The following is a 17,094-nucleotide window of genomic DNA, read 5'->3' on the forward strand; positions in this document are numbered from 1 at the left end:
TGTTATGAGACCAGGGATTTAAACAGTCCACCAGTACAACAGCTGATCCATTAATGGTAACTGGTGTGTGGATGATCTGTGGTTGTAATATCCCGTCAGCAGGGATGTGTATATGGTATGTGTTTCTCTGGTCCTCCTAGTTGTGCTACTAGAAGTCTGCAGCTTGACAAAGACTAGTAAATCTGATCATATAACACCTATTCTGCCCTCTCTAAACTGGTTACCAGTGCAAGCTAGAGCTGATTTTGAAGGTTGTTCTTGTAACTTATTAGGCCTTGCATGGACTTGCACCACCTTACCTATCTGAGCTAATTACACCATTTACACCAGCACGCCCTCTTCACTCTCTCCATGCTGGTCTACTGGTCGTTGGCTTCAGAGCATTTGCCTACCGTGACCTTTTATCTCTGGAACGGCTATTTAAATCTACATTTATTCACTTCATCACAGCCTCCCCTAACACTTAGCTGGGCCTGTCACCTTTTAACATCCATTTAACATTGGTGTTATTAATGTGGTTGTTTTTTATTATTATAAATTGGTTGCTGCATGTTTTGTTCTATGTATTCTTTAACTGTAAAGTGTATCGGTACCATGCTGCATGGTGATTCTGCACTTTAAATAAAATAAATGGATTTATGTAAAGAGCCAAGATGGCGTCGCCACTCTCATCTCCCAGCCGGACAAACTTTCTAATTCTGATGTAATTTAACTCTGTAAAGCTTTTGGAGTTAATAGTGGCGGGCTGCCAGTTTTGGTTAACCTTGTTTTCTCATGTTTGTTAGTTGGGGTAACTTAGTTAGTTACTTCCCAGTTAAACTTGTTTTTGTTTATGTTGAACTTCTGTCCACACTGAAGCTAAATTCAGCTCCCGGTGTATTATTTAACATTGTAAATACACCAAACCTTCATTATATCGAGTTATATCTGTGGCTGCTGCTCACCTCTGTCCAGCAGGACTTAAAACTCTGCTGGTTAAAAGGGGTAAAAGAACCACGGCTGGACTGGTCTGTGGTGGTTTGATTACAGCTGTGAGTAGAACACAAGCAAAGTCTCTCAGTAGCCAAAACACACACACACAGCTATAGATAGATTTAAAAACAGTGAAATGCAAGTTTGGCAGTTAAAGTGAACAACTCTGATATCAAACAAGCTCAATGTTTATTCTAGACTGAGGTCATGTGTATCAGTTAACCAGTCAAGGAAAACTAATTATAGTACTTTTCTACACAGAAGGGAACATTTGTTAGTTTTGTTAATTTGACACAAGCCAGATTCTAAACAGAGGCTCAATTATTTAAAACAAGCTGTGATCTGAGTTTAATGATAAAGTTCTAGATACGACTCGACTGTTTACAGTGTCAAGTACAAACTGAAGCCCTGCAGGTTTTAAATGTTACAGGATTTCCCACCAAAGCTGCAAAACGACACCAATGTAACACACTACGAAAGTCCTTTTTTATAATCATCATCATCGTTTTTGCAGCTGAAGATCATTCAGTGAAAACACTTTTCATGTCTGTTCTGACCCCTGTAGTCACGATTCAACCACAAATAATGAGATTCATTCATCAATTTCCTTCACTCAGTAACCACCAGAGAGACATCTCAACAGGTTCTTCTGCCTTCCAAATATGTATCCAAAACAAAAGAACGTGTTGTGGATTTCAGGAGGAACTGTGGAAAACCAAAGTTAAGTTTTATCCATGGTGATAATGTTGAGATATAAGTGTAACAGTGAGTATTGTGAAGCGAGGTCAACAGAGGAAGTTAAATCCTTTTGATGTCTGTATTAATGTATTTTCTATCAGTCTTTTATTGAAAGTATCTTTAATATTTTCTTTTTATGTGTTGGTCAAGGACAAGTTCTGCCTCTACAATACTGTGAAGGTCTGTTCTAAGTTAATCAGTATTCGTTCTCTGCGGGAGAAGCAGGTGATCAAAAAAGCACCGACCCGACCACATCCCGTCCTCCGACTTCATTTTAAAGCCCTCAGGCCGTCGTTTTACAGTCGCTTTCATTCCTTCTGCCATCAGGCTGTTAAACATTGATAGTAGTACGTGGAATTAATAATATTTCAATACTCGTGGAGTTTTATTGTCTTAACTAATCATTTTGGGGCTCGTTACTGCTGGGATTAAGATTTTACTTATTTATTCTGTCTGTGAGTACCTGTGTACTGACTGTCTCTGGCAGAGATCTGTTTGTTTGTTTTCTTATGCATGGTCTGGGTACACTGCCAAACTGAATTGCCCTTTCAGGATTAATAAAGTTGTCTGAATCTGAAAATATGTGCTCATATATTTATACACAACATGTCCGTACACACACACACACACACACACACACAGTCTGTGTGTAGGAATGGGATATTAGTGTGGTAAATTCCATAAATTCTTCTCTCTATTCAGTCCATGTCTGCTCTGTTTATATGCTCTCCTTTGTATTTGTCTCATGACCACCATCCCCCTCCCACCTACTGCCTCCCGTCTGTTTCCTCTCTATCAGCTGATCACTGAACAACTTGTGGGGCATCAAAAGCTTTGCCTTTATCTCTGATGTGAATATCAATAACTTTTTAGGACTATTCTTCACTTCGTCGGCCTGAGAGTGTTCTTAAATTGCAGTGTGTCAGTGTTGTTTGTCTAGTGGGGTAAACAGTGAGGTTGCTACTCCAGTTTGGATTAAAACTCACCACTTCTTACATCTCTTTGGCTAAACATGTGGAAGTTCTTCTAATTTAACAAACCATTTCTCACCTTTGGCCTTTTCCAGGTGATTCGGCCGATGCGGTTGCTCTGGTAGAAGAGCGACTGGTCGGTCGCGGGGAACAGAGGGTCTTCAAACAGACGTCCGTTCTGCTGGCACTGCCTCCTCAGTGCAGAGAAAGACTGGCCCTCGTATGGAACCACCATCCCCCTGCACACACACACACACACACACATACACACAAACCAACAGGTTCATCAGGCTGTTTAATAACAGTACTATATAAGGCTGCAATTAATTTGCCTGTTGATTATTTCCTCGATTACTTGATTAGTTGTTCGGTCTGTAAAATGTCAGAAAATGGTGAAAAATCATTTCCAAAATCTTTCCCACAGTCTAAAGTCTGTCTTGAAATGTCTCATTTTGTCTACAATCCAAAGATATTTAGTTTACTATCACTGAAGAGTAAAAAAAACAGAAAATATTCACGTTTGAGAAGCTGGAATCAGAATTTGGCAATTTTCTTCAGAAAAATGACTCAAAATGTTGATTTAATTTAATAGTTGGCAACCAGTCGATTAACTGACTCATCATCGCAGCTCTAATATCATCCAAAACACATTATCATGTATTTTTAGCACACAACACACAAAGTATGTGAGTAATGTTCTTACTCAAGGAATCCCGGAGACGATGTTGTTTATTATTCATCATTAGCGATGGCGCTCTGTGTGACAACTTTACACCAATAAATCAAAACTTCAGGCTGAGTTTTGTGGGAAATCTACTGGACAGATTTAAAAGACCAGGCTGCTGTCTTTAAGATAAGAGAGCTTTTCAGACTGTTGGTGGAAGACGGTGGAAAATTAACACTTAGGAACTTAAGAATACAGTAAATACTATTTATATGAACCAACAATGGATACATGGATCCAACTAATTAGCAAAAAGCTGTTAAACCAATGAAAAATAGTAGCTTTTATAAAGATTGAAGGCCAAACCAGAGATTTTACAGGGAAAATCGCTATATTATCTTTATTTACCATAAGAACCTTGAGCCATGAGACTATTCATTGCTAAAAACATGCAAAGGCCTTACTGTAAGTTCAGAGATATGTAAAAAAGTGGAAATAAAGGCAGGACTGACACCAAAACTATTTGCTATTTTGAAAAAGAGGTAAAATTAGAAACAGTCAAAGAGGGAACATGAGTCTCGTGTTTCTCAGGAAGCTGTTCAGCAGCAAGAAAATCAGACTTCAGAGCTTAAAACACTGCAAATGTTACTTCAAGGCCACATTGTAATGTGGATAAAGATTAATGACGAGGATATCCTTCACTTGTAAAACTCTCTCATAACATGCAAACACAAAATAGTCAAATGTACACATGAACTGTCCAGCCAGTCATGTGACAGGATGACAAACAGAAACTTTGACAGTCATGTTTGATTACGGATCACCAGCAAAGCAAACACATGATGAATGTTGCCTGCGTGTGTGTGTGTGTGTGTGTGTGTGTGTGTGTGTGTGTGTGTGTGCGCAGCAGCATTAAGTTTCTGTTCTCATGAGCGAAGCAGCTTCCTGTCTGACCAATAAAGTGAAACAATGACAACAGACCTCCCAGATCCCCATCACAACCACACACACACGCACGCACACACACACACACACACACACACACACACACACACACACACACACACACACACACACACACACCACATCCCCTTTCTGAGTACAAACCTTATATTTTAAAGGACTGTTAGCTCAGATATATATCTTTATATTTCCTTTTTTACTCTGAGTGTCATCTGTCCATCTACATTCAGTTTGTAAAGGAGATCAAAGCTTTTTTGGTTTCAACATTAGATCTGGAAAAACTCAGCATTATATGTGTTTATCTACACACACGTCATCGTCGACAGATTAAACTTCAGGTGGACTTCTTAAAGAAAAGTCACATATCTGTACGGCATTCATTATGGAATTTGATTTAGAGCTGTAGATGCAGGTCGCATTATTGTTCAGTTTACTACTTAGTGCTGCGATGTTCATTAAATATTCAGCTTACATTAAAATACTGTAGATCCTCAACAGCAGATAGAAAATGTTACTAATGTCTGATCAGTCTTACAGTTATTTTAACATTTGCAGTGGGGGGGAGGGGGTCAAAGGAGGTAAAAACCCTCTCGCATAAAGTTGTTGTTTTTTTTTAACTCTTGTGCAACCACAGTAACAATCACACAGCTGACTTCCTCCTTTATGTTTTGAACTTTAATGACTGAACATCCGGTAAAATGCTTACTTTATATTTTGTCATTTGGCTTTTAAGACAATCAAGCGTTAGAGGACAGTGACTCAAAAGAGTTGTGGTACAAATTCTCAGGTATCTGAGCAGGAATAGACAAGCAAGAAATACCATAAACAAACAAGAAAGTAGTGCAATAATCAACAGAGTGATTCAGGTACAGCATGATAACAACAATCTCATAAATGATGAAACTGATGATGAGCCTTTTAATGGAGTCACTAGAAGATAAAGTGAGCAACACTCACAACACTCACAACACTCAGTAATTAAAACTGCTTCAGCTGCAAATTAAGTTTTAAAATCCCTCCAATAAAGCTGCATTCACACATCTTCCTACAGGATTGTGTGGAGGTGTGGGTGTGTTTATTATTTGTGCTTTAGAACATAACAGCTGAGAAACAATCAGAAAATTAATTTCTCTGATTCACGGCTTTGTTTTCGCTACCGCCGCTCCCTCTCATCCCTCATTCACTCTCTCTCTCTGTTTCTCTTGTCTTTTTTAAAATGAGTCAGGGAGCTGACAACAAAGTCAATAAGTAAACAAGGTTCTTCTTGGCCACCACTGTGTGACGTTAGGTTGCGTTTTTTCTGCTGAACTCCTCCTGCAGCTGCTGTTTTTCCTTCAATGCCAGATTTTGTGTGGATGTGGCCTAATGCAGGTTTTGAAAAAAGAAGTTGGACCTTTCCATTAATGTTGTGTCATGTCTGAATATAAGAAACATTTCCAGAATATTCACCTGTCTAAATGACAAAAGGTCACCACTGTAAGGCTACGTTCACACTGCAAACCTTAGTGCTCAATTCAGATTTATTGCTCAGTCACCATTTACAGTTTCATATATAAGTTAATGTGCAGCGGAAGCCAGCGAATCTGTGAGCAGATGATGATGAGGATGAGGAGAAAGCAATGACTGAGCAATGGCTGCTACTTCTGCACAGGGGTGGATGTGGAGTCGGAGCCAGGACTGGTGGGATCGTGACGTGAAAGGCTTCAGATTTCATCCAATATTTCGGGACGTCAAAGGGCTACTTTTAACTACATCTGACAGTGTCTCTCCACAAGACCCTCAGTCCAGGCGACCCGTCTCCCTGAGAAAGCGAGTAGGAGTCGGGTTGTATTGGCGGGAGTGACAACTTGAATTCCGATATGACTGTTCGGACTTAGGTTGCATTGCAAAAAATCAGACCTGTATCTGATTGTGGACCACATGATAGTGGCCCAAATCAGAATTTAAAAGATCAGATTCCGTGTGGTTTGTGTTGTTCACGCTGTTATGAAAAAAACCAGATCTGAGTCACATATGAGGAAAAAAAACAGCTAACAGCTCAATAAAGCCGGCTGAACTTAATAACTAACCTGAAGTTACCTCTTCACACATCGTCCACACTTATTCCTGCCAGGATGGTTACCATGGAGACTAATTACGGGACAGATCAGGCCAAGTCAGTAATTACATCAGTGTCATTTAAAGGCAATAAACACAGAGAGGATACTGAACAGAGCAGGCAGAAGTCCAAAACAACGAACCAGAGAAGACTTCTTCAGTTCTCCTCGACAAACGATATGATCTGCCTCATGTGGATGTATTTGTTTGTGACGCTGAAAATATTGAAAAACTTGTCGTAAAATCGCTCTTTTCAGCCAGATGAAAGTCACCTGTTCATTCCTGAGATTAGATCATTTTCATTATCAGCTCCCCTGATTATATCCATACAAGTCGACCTGTTCCGCTCCTTTTTTGTGGGCGAGTTTCAATCACAAAAATGTTCCCAAAAGAAGAATTTCACACCACGGAGCTTCTAGTCCTGCAGTCACAAATCAGCAGATAAATTTTATCAGCGTCAGACGTCATATTAAAGGAGCTGCAACAGTTAGAAAACATGAATCCATCAGAGCAGCAGCTGCACTGTGACAGAAATAAAGAAGTAAGATGCTAAAAAAGGTCTTTCTAAAGCAAAGCACTCCATGACTAATATGAGAGGTGGTCATGTGACCGTCACAGAGATATTAGAGGAGAGAATATTACAGCCTACAGTAGGTGATGTCACACTGTCAGAGAGCTGCAGCTGTTTACTACTGAAATGTAGAAGCTGCTGCACCAAGATATGCTAATAAAAATCATCTAAAAAAAACCTCTCAGTAAATTGGCAGCCATTATGATGATGATGATGATGATGATGATATGGTGAACAGAATATTAATTTTGCCTTAAAGGGAACTTTCAGTATTTTAAGGCTTGTTCAAGGAGAAGTCTCATTCTGAAGTCTTGCAAGAGTTGAGTTGTTATCGAAATCAGCTAAATATTCTTTAAAATTAGCTAAATGTTCTTTATGTGAGGTGAAGACTCAGGGGAAGAAACAGTCTCAGTGGTTGTAAATGAAACACTGTTTACAAGACTGACGTCACCTGTTCACATCAGTCTACTGTCAACAGCTGCAGAGTTTACTGCTGCAGAACTGACTGTGCAACAATCTCTATTTCATTGCAAAAGTATTATCCCCCAGCCACATCGCTTACTTCTGATTCATTTTCTCGGTAAATACAGTCTTTCTTGCTGTAAAACTCTAGAGGCAGTTATCTACTGACACACATGTTTTTGACTGTTGGGCAAGCACAGAGTAATACCAGCCAAACATGGGTGTGGTTTCATGTAGGCACTAATAAACATGCCACAGACCAACAGCTCAATGCAGATGTTTAAAATATCACAGGACGGCTTTTAGATGATGTGTGACATAACATATATGTATATGTAACATATCTAATGTACCCGAATGCAACTCTGCCAAACCGTCTTTCACTCGTCTACAGTGAACTTTAATATATTCTGAAGACGCTTCAGGCGCTTTTCAGCTGTGTCAAGCCGCCAAGAGTTAGTTAACAACTGCACAGGAAATTACAAACACTTGCCCTCAAAATAAAAGCACAACGTCTGTCACAGGAAAGACCACCTTTTATCTCTATAAACAGATATCAGCATATGAGTGCAGGACCTGCAGGCAAGGGACGACATTTTGGTATCATGTTGGAGCAGTTCAAGTCCAATTTATTTATAAAGCTTATTAAAAACAACAACATTTGACCAAAGTGCTGTACAATTAAAATAACACAATAAAAACACAAAGACCAGTTTACAGGAGCAGGCTTTGGTTGCATGCAGGTGAATGGTCTGTGTGGGGAGCGAAGGAGGCGAAACGCATTGGCCGACATGTCGTCTGGACCTCAAACATCTACAAAAAGTATCAATGTTTGTGTATAATGTGGAGAAACTTTCGACAAAGTCTGATTACACGATTGCCTCTGAAAAAATTACAAGAGTTGGTGATTCTCCCGGGGTGGTCTCAAGTTGCTTTTCAGACTGTAAATGACTGGCGCACAGAGGAGGAAGTCTTGGCCCTGAAACATTGGGTGCGTTCTGATATGACCCATATTATCATACTATTAAGTGTGCCAGAAAAAAGATTAAGTATGTCCCAATACATAGTATGTAACTACCAGGATGTACCAGCATGCTTTTCTGACTATTCTGACCCACAATCCTCTGCGCAACATCAACTGAGCTGCCAAGAGAGCACAGACCAATGAGAACGCGCCGACGATGACGGAAGCCGCAATGGGATATGAAGTGCGTACTTTGTGAGGGCGGCTGCAGTACATACTAAGAGGAAGAAGTAGAAGTATGCATAGTATTCACAGTGTCTACACGACACACCTACTTGGTAGGTTTAAGCATGAGCAGGGGGATGGTTAGGGTTAAAGGTCAGGGCTGTGTGTGTCCTGTAAGTCTGTAAGACTGCAGATAGACCCTTAACGAAACATTCGCCGTTGCCCTGGAGACTAAATCGTCGTCAGATGATAGCCGATGGGCTCGGAGATTACCCTAAACTTTTATATGACCCCACAACTTCTCATCAATCTTTGAAGATAGCTTTGCTAATCATCTTATTTTTATATTGCTGTCTTCTTATTTTTGGCATTAAAATAGACAGCAGAGCCCGACTGATAGTGGATTTTTGAGTCTGATACCGATATTAGTGTGTAAAAAAAATTCCCATATCGATATATCTGCCGATAATCTTGTACATAAACACACATTTTTTTGCAATGATCCCTCAAATGTGGTTATAAAACACTTGTGACAAAGCTATATAATGGAGGCAGGATATTTTACAGTTTAACAATAAACTTTATTGTATAAAATGATCAGTGAACTGACAGTGAACAGTAAACTTCACTGGGAATTTAATAATTATAAATAACTATAAATAAAAGAAAACAACTTTAAAAAATAAAAAAATTTCAGTGCATATCGGACAATATATACACTGATGCCAATATATCTGTAATAGGCCAATATCTGCTAATAATATCAGCTGACAGGTATATCGGGCGGGCTCTAATAGACAGTAAAAGGTTTTCGTTGTACAGTATACAGTCCTGGTTATACTTTATACTCCAAACTAGTAAAAGTTATTGATAACAGCCTCCTTAATTGATAACAGCTGCGTGACGTGTGTTGAAGGTTGTTGGCGGAAGTGTGTCAGTGTGTATTTGCGGCAGCTTGAACGAGGGATGACTTTAGATTTTTCATCTTGTGTGTAGGCGAGGAAAGCAGAACGGTAACAGATAAACACAAACTACGTCCTGCATTATTCAACCAGAGTCTATAACACAAATACTACTACTGCAAAAGTCCCATAAAGAGTCTTTACGCAGTTAAATTAATGAAACTCCATCAACTCCTGCGAACTCGGAAACAGATCCTTTTTAATAACAGTAGTGAATCACATGACTCGTGATAGAAAAGTTATTTAATTACACTTTACCTGGAAATGTCAGCTCTCTGGATGACTCTCTCTCCTCACAGAAGCACTTCAGTGTGTTTTCCTTCTCTCTGCTTTCAGCTCGGCGATGCACGGAGCTTTTCTACTGAGCTTTCGCTTCTTTCTGTCTGTCTTTCTTTCTTTCTTTTTTTTTTTTTACGACACCCACAGTTTCAGGTTTCTTTTACCAGCACACGGACAGGCTGGTGGATTAATCTCAGTGTACAGATGGAGGAGCTGAGACACTCTCTGGAGCTCAAAACTGAGCGGCCCGCCTTCACTCATCTGGAGGGTCGAGAACAGAGTCTGTGGTGCCTTCAGGTGCGGCCCGGACAATTTACGATCAACGGGTTAAACGCAATTGAACCTTAAAACGACTCAACTTTATGCCGTTCACGTGGAAGGGGATATTCCTGTATCGATCCCATTATACTCATTAATAAGCAATTTACACGTAAAACAGCCTTTTCTGATTACTTTATCCAGAATGAGATCTTCATAGCGGTGTTTCCGACTGTGTAACTGACTAATTTACTCAGGTAGCCTGCTGTGCTTAAGTACAACTTTAAGGTACTTTTACTTTACTCAGGGTTATCCATTACTGCTACTTTATACTTCTACTCCACTATATTTCAGAGAAATATTGTACTTTTTACTCCAATATGTCTATTTGAAATTTAGTTACTTAAATTACTAATTAATTACTGATAATAAAACTTGATGGTTGCTAAAGATGAACCAGATATTTTAGTGGCTTGTATAAAATCAGTGTGTAGTTGTGTCTCCTTGTCACATTTCAGATGTCTATGAGTTGTTAACAGCTCCACCAAATAGTGATTTTTCCCTCTAAACTTCTCACATGCTTTCATTTCAATACATGTTCAAATGATCCAATATTTCAGCAGAAATCAAAGATTAGAGAAAAAGTCCAAAAACTGAAAACAGATTTGTGTATCAGAACTTTGTTTTTTCTTCTTTCCTCTCCCATTAATCATCTCACGACCCCTCAGATTTATCTGCTGACCCTTTGGAGGGGCCCGACCCCTAGGTTGGGAACCAGTGGACTATACTAGCTAACTGTATATAAAAGTAGTTGAAACTAGCTCCACCTCCAGCAGCTACAACAGTAACATGCTGCTCTAACACTGATGAAAATCAGTGAAATCTATATTATAGGTGATTGATAAACATATTTTATGGGCTAATGTTGTTCTTGGAAATTTAACATGCAAAATGAATCAGCACATGTGCACAAAGCCTAAATACTCCCAACCAGGATTCTCTTCAAAACTTATGGCCACTAGAGGAATGTGCAGCCTTGGCACTGTGCACTATCTCAGTGCTTGCTAGTGTTATGTTTTATATTTAACCCTTTCATGCTGTTCTGTACTGAAAAAACATTCACAATCACACTATATTATTATGGTCCTATGTTCCCTAAAACAGGAGAACACAACATCCATCATGATTTCAATTTTATTCAATGTGAAGAATGCAACATTATATTTTTTAAAAATAAATATGGGTCAAATTTAACCAGGAACACCGTCTATGCACAAAAATGTCTTCTGGAGTAATGTCAGAATCCGAACAGGCCCAGGGCCGCGATCAGAGAAAAACGCCGGATCAAACTGGAGAATAAGATACGCCACCACAGAGGAATTAGAGTAAGCATCACACACACTTTCCAGAGGTTTATTCAGTCACGCATAGACAGAGTTCGATGCAAGAATTTATTATAAGTTATATTCCAGTATTTGGAAAGTACTCAGATACTTTAGTAAAAGTACTAGTATAATAATATATATATAAAAAATCTCAATTACAAGTTACATTACAAATCCCTCATATAAAAGAAATATTATCAGCAACATGTACCAAAAGTATCAAAGGTAAAAATACTACTACTCTGCAGGGATGTATTGTCATCAATTACATTATTAGATTGTTCATACTGGTGCATTAATGTATAAGTAGCATTTTATTGTTGCATGGTAAATATGGGATACATTGATCCAACTTTTTCTCAATACAGATCCCATACAGTGCTTTTTCCCATAGAAAATGAGTTTATTATTATATGAGACAAATCACTGGGAATATGCATGAACAATATACCAGGAGAACAGAACATTTCTGTGGTCAAAGACGCCCCCTGCTGGACAAATATTGTCCTTGTCAGTTGTAGTTTTAACTGTATGTGTATGTTTTTAAATGTGTTTTAAATGTGTATTGTTGAGCCTTGTCAAAGGAACATTTCTGTTACTTTGTGACAGACACTAAAGTTATCTTAAAATGTCTTAAATAATGTAAACGTGATAAAAAAAAAGGCCACATGGCAGATTGGAGAAGTGCAAAGGAGTATTACTGAGTGATTTAAGGGAAGAATATACACATAACAAAAATATGCATGAAGACACATCATGTGAGACATTAGGTAGCTTAAACCGATCTCATGATTTATAATTCTTTAATTAGACTTAATTGCCCTCTTAATTGACTTACTGGTAAACTGTAAAGCAACAACAAAGTAATGATTCCCTGCATACTGGTAAACTAGAAACATTAATATAATAGCTTGATTCATACCTTTCAAGTTCCCATTCGAGGAATTTAACTGAATATAATACATTTTGAACAAAGCTTACGCTTTAGTAAGTTACAATAGAGCAATGTCTTTGACATCCCATTTGTGTGATCTTGCCATTTTAAGAGAGGGGTCTTAAACTACAGTTAAGCATTATAACTCTAGTGGCTGTAGCACCACTTAAAACACTGCATTTGAAAATACATACCTCCAGAATTTACATTAAGTTTCCAGGTCAGAAATGTGTGGTTTGCAGATACAAGTACAAAGTCTTTAAACTGACCAACGTTTGTTAAACACCACAAAAAGTCCAAGATTTCAAACGAAAAATACTTTATTTTCACTTTCAGCAAACATTTACAAGTAGTGTTAACATAAAGCAACTCAAGACAAAAACTCAAAAAAAAAAAAAAAAAAGCAGCCATGTCTTAAACTTGTAAGTCAGGGATTTCCTGGTCATTTTAGGACACCCAAAATTGACACACTGCCACTCTTTGGCATTCTGCTCCTCCTGTAAAGAGAAGACAGACATGTTTTAAAAAAGCATGCTCATTACCATAAACATTTTACACACCTAGACAAGTTTTACACATAGCCTTGTTTGATCAGCGTTAAACAGGACATCTAGGGGCATCAATTGCTATACTGAATTTGTATCATTTACTTGGATTTTGATGTAGTTCGTTGACTGGAGTTTGCATTCGTAGTCTGATTGTGTCCCCTTTAAGTGGGAGAGGCAAACCACCTCACCCACTTTACTGTCCAACATTGCAGCCTCCCTCCATAGGCTCACCACTACACATGTGCCATCCTGTAAAAGACAAAGAAATAGCTTTTAGGTACAAGATACAACCAAAACCACGTGCAAACTACTCACAATCCGCACACACGCTGTAGACTTTCACAGTGCACTGTCCACACACTGCACGCAGGCACTTTATGCACATTTTTGTTGTTTTGTTTTTTGTGCATTTGCATTTTACACCGCAATTCTTCCTCTTCTCTTCAGGCATGGTCGGCAGGATGGGACTCGCTGTTTGTATTGGCCCGGTGATGTGCTCACTGCGTTATTGTTTGCAGAGCTCCAGGATGAACACTCGCCGGGTTATAGCTGTGTCTATGCAGCTCCGGTACAGGACACGCGCTTTCAGTGCAGCCATGTCCAGCATGTTACAGAAAACCGCGACTGGCCATCTTCTGGGAGCATCTTATCCAGCAGATCCACTCCCACCTAAGATAAGATAAGATAAGCCAATATTATTTTAGGGAAATTCAGGTGTCATAACAGCAACAGCAATGATAATGAATCACTGTTTTTGTCGGTGGTACCAACCAGGCTCATGTTTTTTGCCAGGAGCTTGTAGGCAAGGGGGAGTGAGGTAAAAAAGTTACACACTCTCCCTTGGCTCTGGGTTGCGGGGCGACTCGGATCCCTCCCCAGATAGGGATATCCATCCAACATGTATTTAGTTTCTACATCTGCAGCGAGCCACAACTTTATGCCGAATTTGTCGGGTTTGTTGGGCGTGTACTGAGTGAAGGGGCAGCGTGACTTTGTGGGGAATAACTGTTCAATAGTTCAATAGTGATTTCTGCCCGTTGTTTATGTAAAGCGATGCTGTTGTCAATCAGCCTATCCCACACCTCACTGATCAGAGCAAACTTGTCACTTGACAATCGGATGCACCTTGTGTCCTTTCTGTCAAACCAACCCAGTCGCCAGAAGAAAACGTTGGCATTGAACGTTTCTGCAAACCACAGAAACGATGAATATATACATTTCAACACGTGAGTTACGTATCATATCAACATTTCTACAAACGTAGCATATTAACATTTCTACCCGTTGAATAATGATGTTTTATGGTGTGACAGCACTGTGGTTAAGATCTGGTTAGGTTTAGGCACAAAGACCACTTGGTTAGGGTTAGGAAAATTTGATAATATGGCGGATGGAAGAAGTGGATTATCAAGTGGTTACCAAACAATTTTATCAAAAACCTTATGATCTGAAGGTCTTTGCACACCATTTTTTTCGTCCGAAATTGTCGCACGTTAAAAAATAAATACGTCACGTTTTGTTGATCACGTTAACACACCGACTCCGAAAGTTTCGTCATTAAAGTTTTCAGAGCAGGTTCGATTTTCTGTTTTTTTGCATCCGTCAAAAGCCTTTACAGAGTTGTTTGACCACTCAAAGCCACCGTACACGCAAACAACAGCCTGGAAACACTGATACTATCAGCTCTAGCAGAGAAGTTATACACAGACTGATCACAGGACGACTATTGATCATGATCTTGTCTGTATGTCGCAGCGTTTTGAGGCTGTGCCCTGAATATCTGCGGATCCAGTCGAAAGGCTGATCACCTGTGATCAGGTGTGTGTGTGTGTGTGCTGCCAGCTGCTGTTCAGGATCAATTGGATCGTGGAAATTGGTGGTCCTTTTTTTTACTGTGTGGCTCTTCCTTTTTCTTTCAAGTATTTAGAGGACCACAAAATCATCCTCACTGCTTGACGACTCCCATTTTGCCTCGTATTGCGAACTGTCGCAACGAATATAGTAATAAACTGGACTCAGTGTGCGAGGTTTCTGTGCGTAACGATTTTTGTCAGATGACGGATTAAAAAAAAGCATACGGAAAAAAACGGACTTGGTGTGCAAAGACCTTTACTTCCACATCTTACACTTTACACGCACAATTTGTACAAAAAATGTAGACAAACTTGTCCTCTCTCATCCAATGTTACTTCCATTAGAATAGGACTCACGGTTTTTGAGTAAATCACCCAAAAGCACAGAGAGTACTGACCAACAGTCTCATTCACTCCAATGTAATCTGAGGTGTGAAATTCGCTTCTCTGACCTCTACCACAGGGGTTGCTGTCACCATAGCAACCTAGGTGCTTTGAGGCTATTTTTAGACCTGTTTTAAAAATAGCTTCTATTCTCTTCTCGTCAATTACAATTACACTACATAAGACACAATACATAACAAGCCAAGATAATTTAATCATACAATAAACATAAAAAATACAATAAATACAGTTAATAAAAGTTAATGAATACATTTGTATATAAACTTTTAACAGTGCACAATAAATAACAATAAATAAGAATCCAATAAATATAATCAGTATAATAAATACAATAAATGGTATAGTGAAGGATGTGCAGGAAATAAATAACTATATTACATTTTTATATTACATTTGCAAACAAATTATAATTCCCTGCTTGCACGTTGAATATGGCTGATGGACTTGCCTTGAACCTTTTATTATAAAAACAACAGGAACAACAATGTACCTCAATCTTAGTGTAGTTGGTGGTTTGGAGCTGTAGTCCATAATCAGTGGTGCAGGTCTTCATGTGTGAGAATTTGACTCGGTCCCCAATGTTGAGGTCTGTGATGGCTGCCTCCCTCCAAAGGCTCAGGTTTACCCTGACTGTGTCCTGTTAAAGATAAGGGAATACCATATTATTTATGTAAAGCCACAGTAATACCCAAGTGGAAAAAAAAAAACAACTTAAAATTTAAGTTAATTTAGTTTAATCAGCAATGAACGGGCCCTTGCGCCTCCATGCACGTCGGGCCACGACACAATCGAAGGTCTTCTGTCACGGGCATGTAGATGTCTTCAGACCCGGGCTGTTTTCAGACAATGCAAGAAGGAAATAAACATCACTTCCTTTGTCCACTGTTTTGCCTGCGTAGGGGGTGCTATTCAGCCAGTTTGCATCACTGATTAAATATTGTCATGTAGACGTGTTCAGGCCGGGACTCTTATCAAACATGTGAAGTTTGGTGCAGACTGGAGCATGTACAATAAAGTTATAGCAACTTCCTCTGTCATGGCGAAGCATCAAATCTCAACGGTAACACAGGAAGTTGCTATAACTTTATTGTACATGCTCCAGTCTGCACCAAACTTCACATGTTTGTAAAGTCAGACCTGTCAGCCCAGGTCTGGAGACATCTACATGCCCGTGACAGAAGCCCTTGGACTGCACCACGCCCCGACGTGTGCAAGGGTGCAAAGACCCGTTTAATTCATTTTGATCTTTTGAGCTGCATAACATGTCACTGAAGAACTACTCACTATACTTGATCCTACTCGATAAAATGTCACAGTTGCACAACATGTTACTCACATAACAATAAATTCAATATTAAAATGTCAAATAGTGAAACAAATGTGTGTGAGACAAATTTCTCTACTTTATTGAATAGAAAACATGAACATCCTACACTGAACAGCCTGAAATACAGTCCTGTGTGTAATCGGCTTCAGAGGAGAAAGTGTGGGAACTTTGACCAAGCAGAGTGTCGTTTCTATTCATCTTTTTATAGACAGAGAGACAAAAAGGAAGTGGTTCTCTGTGTCACTTTTATTTTAACCTCCAACATGACAGACAGCCTTCATATGTGTGATGGACTCAGTGGATGAAAATAAAACATCCCTCCGTCACACTGAAAGAGGATTTGAGACTGACAGCTGACTTTTCTAAAATGCTATTAATGCTACATAATATTATGTCCAAGTGATACCGTAAAACTTGTCGTCTCTCTGTCTCATCATTGTGACAAAATAAGCATTTATATGATATATTGTGGCTCATTATTCTCATCTCTAAATCAATTATAACAAGTCAAATTTG

The 17,094-nt window shown here is 39.1% G+C and overlaps 1 protein-coding gene and 1 long non-coding RNA gene across 4 annotated transcripts in view; both read right to left on the bottom strand.

The window, feature by feature from the left end:
* The window catches only part of capn5a (calpain 5a), a 36,565-nt gene extending 26,431 nt beyond the window's left edge, over positions 1-10,134 (bottom strand). Inside the window, exons 1-2 of the mRNA XM_042413210.1 lie at positions 9,848-10,134; positions 2,761-2,920 (exon numbers count right to left, since the gene is read on the bottom strand). Of these exons, the coding sequence (XP_042269144.1) occupies positions 2,761-2,916 (156 nt within the window). The 5' untranslated portion in view covers positions 2,917-2,920; positions 9,848-10,134. The remainder of the gene's footprint in view (positions 1-2,760; positions 2,921-9,847) is intronic.
* A 2,614-nt stretch (positions 10,135-12,748) lies between these two features.
* LOC121898690 lies at positions 12,749-16,024 on the bottom strand. 3 transcript variants are annotated; one of them, XR_006096539.1, is made up of 4 exons: positions 15,742-16,024; positions 13,417-13,662; positions 13,096-13,242; positions 12,751-12,942 (listed from the first exon to the last, which is right to left on the bottom strand). It is a non-coding gene; the product is annotated as an uncharacterized LOC121898690 (long non-coding RNA). The 3 variants fall into 3 exon arrangements; XR_006096537.1 differs by having other exon boundaries at positions 12,749-12,942; positions 13,096-13,662; XR_006096538.1 differs by lacking the exon at positions 15,742-16,024 and adding an exon at positions 13,765-13,852 and having other exon boundaries at positions 12,749-12,942; positions 13,096-13,662.
* Between the last annotated feature and the right edge of the window lie 1,070 nt (positions 16,025-17,094).

The sequence above is a fragment of the Thunnus maccoyii genome, chromosome 6, assembly GCF_910596095.1.
Source record: "Thunnus maccoyii chromosome 6, fThuMac1.1, whole genome shotgun sequence".
NCBI lineage: Eukaryota > Metazoa > Chordata > Actinopteri > Scombriformes > Scombridae > Thunnus > Thunnus maccoyii.